A 6,000-nucleotide genomic window follows, 5' to 3' on the forward strand; every position below is an offset into this window, starting at 1 on the left:
AGGTTATTAAAGGCCTGCTTTCAAGACAAGTGTTAGGGGGCGCTGTCGGTACTGGGACCGGGTGCAACGCATTTGATGACGTACGTATTCATCAGCGTTTACAACATGACTCAAAATGGCTGTGCTCTTCTCCACTAGACGGCTACTCGGGAACTGAAAGAAAAAGCAACCTAATCACACCAACAATTTGTTCAGGTTTGTTTTTCAACTAATAGTATCGTAATCTAACTATACATTTTTATGTTAAATTCTTTCAGCATGTGTATGAGAAGGGCTTTTGGTGAGTATGCTGGCTATCCATCTTCTCACTATATAACGTTAACTGTTACTAGCTAACTTATAGTAGTAAACCTAGCGAGACTAACTTGGAACAAAATATCCAGCTGCTAATGATCTTGTTTGGTATGTCATGTAAGCTAACGTGTTGGTTAGTTAGTGCCTAAACGAAGTTATGATAGTGCTACTAGCTAGCTATTATATAATTATTACTTTCAAGTTGTCAAAAAAAGAGAACCCAGCTTACTATTAACGTTACCTAGCTAGGTAAGTAACTTAGCTTAGTTTCGTGATGCATACATTGGCCAGGCGTGGTTTTTATGTTCAATTCTTTCAGCATTTGTATAAAAAGGGCTTTTGATGAGTATGCCATCTTCTCACTATATAACTGATAATAGCTAAGTAACTTTTCTTAGCTAGCGTTGTAACTGTTTCCAGCTGCACTCCCTAAAAGCCACCCGCGTTATCTGCTTTGCTCACAACGTTAAGGAGCTGCCTAATATCGCTATTGGAAAGATGAGATCAAGGTTGAAGTCCAGTTGACTGTTGAAATATTTACTGCATTGTCTCATTCACTGGTGAGTTAAGATATTAATTGCTGGATAAACCACACCTGGCTAATGTATTCATCATGAAGTCGGTTACAGCTGTTTAGCAGACCTTCCCCACAGAAGTAACGTTAGGTGTCCACAGTCGACCTACACTGTATCTGTTGGGGGGGTGGAAGACAGAGGTATGAGGTCCAGCTCTAGACACAGTTGAACTTGAACCAGCATGCTTCAATTGGACATGTAATGAGATTAACAGTGGCAACTAGATAAGCTTCTTTGACCTCTTTCAAACAGTGTCTTAGTGGTTGCTAATTATAAATGGGATAAAGAGGTGTTTAGTTGTTGAACATGAGCATCGCCCTTGCCCATTGTTTGTCTCTTAGTGGTCATTTGATTGTGTGACAGGTTTCAGCCAGTTTGGACCATAGAGGATAAATCCACTATGACAAGCTTCCAGCCTTGGTTGTAATTGTGGCGCACATCTCACACACCTGCATGGGGAGGATGGAGAGCGATTGCAGAATCCCCATGTTGTGCTTGAGGCCCAGAGTCCTGGCTTTGCATGCACTCTTCTGGGGTTTGGTGTCTCTCAGGTGAGTGTACTGGTGTTGTACTTTTTGCTGATAATGCTTTATGCTCTGCATTGCTTCAGAGCTTAACTCTCATTACTGTCTCTTTCAGAGTGTTTGGTGCAGCTCTGCTGAGTGAGGAGAAGACCACAGGTACTATACTTTTATCTGTATTTAAGAATGAGTTGGAGAACTTGAGTACAGGATTGATGTGGTGCTGCAAACACAAATGAGAGTGCTCATACATTGTTAGTATAGCAAGTTAGCAACACATTTCACGGAGAAGCAAATGTTTGCGCGTGGGGCTGATATGTGCATCTACTATTTGCAACATATATCAATGTTCCAGTATAAGCTCCAGTTTGCTTGACTCCTGTCAGGATTTAAAAAAAGTGTCCCTCTGTTCGTGTCATTAAGCACAATTTCTGTCAAAACTATTCCCAGCCCTTTTCAGATACTGATTCAAGGCTTTTTGTTTTGCCTGTCTTCTAGTGGCCAGGCCGGTAACCACCCCCTGTTGGCAGATGGAGGAGTTTGTGGTTGCGGTGGAATGCTCCCGGTGCACTGCTTTCCAGTCGGTGAGATCTCTCTCTGTCCATCTCCCTCCCCACACTTCTGCTGACTTTTCCTTTCGTCCGCCAATAGTTCTCTGCTTAATAGATAGTTTATTGTTGGGAGATGTGAATGTATGCCGTTTAATGTAGTCATGGTTTATGCCACCTCACAGTCCAAATGGTTGCTTATGACAGTGGACTTCAAGTTGCAACAAGGCGTTTTAACTGTAAGCTATAGAGATACTTGGATACTCTTATCTGATTTTAAAGTGGACAGGTTTTAAGATAGCTCAGTGAAAGAGAATACTGTCTGTTATTGTAATCTGGTTTAGGATGCTTCCCAGCCAAAATAGAACCCTCTCTCCAACTTTTCTGTTGGACTTGTAAATACGGTGTAAACCCATTAAATTGCCTTGCACCTTCCACCAACGCATTACTGTAATTAAAACATTGTTTTGTGTTTGTTGATGCATCATTTGACAGTTGGTAGACTAGGCACCCTTAACCATCCTGTCCTCACTCTAGAAGTCATGGGCAGCATGTACTCAGACGGGATACGTGGAGAGGATCAACTGCACCAAGTCTAATAAAGATGAGTACAAGAGGTGAGTCCCTACAGCTGCTATTGACATTTCTTTGTGATCGTTGCTGTGAGGCCGAGCGATCTCTTGATTTGACAGGTTGGATCCAGATCTTGTGTGAATTGGATGTAGTTAACCTGAGTAAACAGTTGACTAATAATAAAAAGTACGCTATGAAGCACTTTTTCATCATAGATTACAGGAGACAAACTCAAATGTTTAGACTATTACACAGACTGATTTTAAGTTTGAATGAAGATGTATTTATGATTTTTACATATCAGAAATACTATTCAGTCAAGCTAATATTTCCATAATAAAGACACTTGTTTCCCTCCTGCGCATAGCTGCCGCTCTACCCTGATGGAGGAACTCCTTTTCTGGAAGTTTGAGGGAGCCATGTTGGGCCTTACCATACTGTTCGCCCTCGTAGTGGTCGCTAGGCAACGTTCGCTGGACCGGCTTGCCTCCGAGAAAGTCCGCAGGCAAATCGAGTCCATCTAGCACAGTACACCGGAGTGAAGAGACTAGTAGACCTCAACATAGTCGCTCAGCTCATTTCAAACTCTTAAGAATGAACAGAGCCACCAAATTTCAACAGCATGGAGGTCTGGAGAACGGTATATCTGACAATGGGCCAGGCTTACTGGAAAACAGTTTCTACATTTTGTTGTTGAAGAAATGAAAATGAAATCAAGATTGACAATGAAACTCCAGCCCTAATTATAACCCGCCAAAGCACAAATGATGAACAGTGTCTGGCGTTTTGTCAATGGAATTAATATCCCTAAAGGTAATGGCTCTTCTGAGCAGTAAACTTGCAGTACTTTGATCTAGACAAAGTCTGTGAAATTGATGAACGTTGGGAACTGGCTACATTCTAAGTAGCAGACAATTGATGGATTCGTTCAAGCCACATACATGGTTCTTTAATTACGTTTGAAATTATAATTTTTTGCCTGTATACAGAATTGTCTGACAAATGCCAAACAAGTTTCTGGCACATGTTTCTGTTCTCTGAGAGAACCAAGAATATAATATAGTGTCAAATGCCCTGTCTCACTTGGAAACATGGACTAATAACTAGGTCTGTGACTCGAATGGATCTAGAATCGGTCTTATTGGGGCATAAATAAGAATTTGTTCTTAACTAACTTGCCTAGTTAAATAAAGGTAACTTTTTTTTCTTTTTTTTTTTAAGAAAAAAATATGGGATGGGTTTGCATAGTGTTACCGTGTACTGGAGTATAAGTTTCATGCTGCAATGCTGTTTTCACCTTCGTGGGTTTCATATTTCCAAGGTTCAGCATTGGTGTTCTGCCGAAAGTCTACAATCACTATGTTGTGAAATCTTGTGTGTTTGGAGATTCCATTCCAGACATGGTTCTAAATGCAAACACTAACATTTGACTACTAGTGTTTTTGATAGGCTATAGAGTTTCCAACACGACACACATTCATTTAAAAACTGTTGGATTTCCACTGATTGTGACTCACTTTTTTTTTTTTACTCCTTTTAATGTTGGTCTCTGAGCTTAGTGATTGCCAAGATTTTCCAGATGGGTTCAAACTAATGATTTTATCATATGTTTACATTTGAACTGTAAATAATGTATTTTTAGGAAAGGTGTAAGATGTTTTCAAACGTCAGCAGCTGACAGATTACAAAATAAATGGGGGAAAAAATCTGAGTTTGTTGTAATTAAGTCCACTTTTCAGGGATATAATATACAACACAAGTTGAATATGAAAAAGATGCTTCCCAGAGTCAACTTGGACCGCAGTATTCGTATCAATACACTTTGATGTACTAGGAAAGCATTCATTGTATTTTTCACTTGAAAATGTGCAGTTTTGTTATCAATACAGTTTGAGGGAGATAAAACAGCACAATTGACATGAGCTCCATCTTTGACAGAACAGTACTTGCCCACGTTGGAATTGCACTAAAAGAGAAAAGTAAATGACAAAGTTGATTTTGTTTGTGAGCGATTGCACTAACCAAACAAGGGCACTGAAGTTGGTGTGGGTTTACAAGTAACCGCTAGATGTTGCTCTAGTACCACAGAATCAAACTGAAGGAAACTAGAGAAACTTGGGGCCCTACTCAAAGCTGGTAGGCCTAACTGTGATATCCCAGAAACCTGGTCAAAGGTTTTGATTGGGCCCATAGTTTATAAAATACAAAAATTAGGAAAGTGGACCGGGTTAGGCTACTAAAAACAAGTTGTCCAACTGCATATTTACAAAACAGCGCAACAAAAAAGCAGCTCTAGGAAGCATATAAAATAGGCCTAAACCTGTGGTTAGTTACAGACCATAATGCACAATAATTGTGATTCGTATTCTGCGTAACGTTATACGTTGACATACTCCAGGAATGCGGTTGAACGTCTTTCTCAAAACTAAGGAAGACCATTCCCTCGGAAGCTGTCCCCTATCTTGGAACTAGAATAGAAGAGTGAAAATGACAGCTACATTGGGGCCGAGACCATAATACAAATCATCATACTCCTCTTACCATTAAACAATTATACTAGACAATTGATTCGTAGCATTAAGTTAGTCTGTTAGCCGTATCAAATGACTATGCTGTTTGAATCATAGCCAGGATACCTAACCTAATTTACGCTCGCGTGAGTCACGCGTTTCCAACAACGGGACGTCTGCTAATCTTGCCTCTACTCCAACAGACAGAAACACATCAGAAACGATACGGTGAAATTCGTCAGTGTAATTTCCACATTGGTCAGACAGTTGCGCAGCTGATCTGTACACGCCACGCGATTCACAACGCGCGAGAACTCTCAAAGGTGCTGAGCGGATTTCCGGTCAAATGGTGAGTCGTTTGACTCCGTTGTCCCCAAATGACATTTTGTCTCTACGTCGATTACTGACACATAGCACCCTGCCGAAAACACTGTCCTCGATGCACAGTCATCTTTCCTGTTTCTTAACGGATTTAATGAGCACATCAGGTGCAATTACACTTTGACAGGTTGACACAGGCTGTAGGCCTGGGCGTTTAGCTCAAATTAACCAAACATGGTTTATATCCACAAGACAGGACAAACATTGCCTATTAGCTAATCACACAATTTCATTTTTGTTAATCTACAGTGCCTTAAAGTATTCCCACCCCTTGACATTTTCCACATGTTACATTTAGATTCACTGGCCTACACACAATACCCCATAATGTGAAAGTGGAATTATTTTTTTCGAAATGTTTACAAATGAATGAAATCTGAAATGGCTTGAGTCAATAAGTAATCAACCCTTTTGTTATGGCAAGCCTAAATAAATTCAGGAGTAAAAATTGCTTAAGTCATAATGATTTGCATGGAATCACTGTGTGCAATAAATAGTGTATTGTTTTTATCACTATCCAATCATTTCTGGGTAACAACCTTACTAGCTAGGTTTCCATCCAGTTGGTGACATTTTCATGCCAATAGTGAAAATAATC

General features: G+C 40.1%; 1 protein-coding gene across 2 annotated transcripts; it reads left to right on the forward strand.

Moving 5' to 3' along the window:
- Nucleotides 1-76: 76 nt before the first annotated feature.
- On the forward strand, nt 77-4,222 carry LOC120022649 (protein JTB-like). Of its 2 annotated transcripts, none has more exons than XM_038966630.1 (6): nt 77-195; nt 1,233-1,420; nt 1,509-1,549; nt 1,889-1,974; nt 2,476-2,555; nt 2,879-4,222. In XM_038966630.1, the coding sequence occupies exons 2-6, from the start codon at nt 1,323-1,325 to the stop codon at nt 3,033-3,035; spliced, it is 462 nt and encodes a 153-aa protein (XP_038822558.1). In that variant the 5' UTR covers nt 77-195; nt 1,233-1,322; the 3' UTR covers nt 3,036-4,222. The 2 variants fall into 2 exon arrangements, with proteins under 2 accessions (XP_038822558.1, XP_038822559.1); XM_038966631.1 differs by having other exon boundaries at nt 2,479-2,555.
- The last annotated feature ends 1,778 nt before the right edge of the window (nt 4,223-6,000 follow it).

This window comes from Salvelinus namaycush, chromosome 27 (genome assembly GCF_016432855.1).
Source record: "Salvelinus namaycush isolate Seneca chromosome 27, SaNama_1.0, whole genome shotgun sequence".
Taxonomy (NCBI): domain Eukaryota; kingdom Metazoa; phylum Chordata; class Actinopteri; order Salmoniformes; family Salmonidae; genus Salvelinus; species Salvelinus namaycush.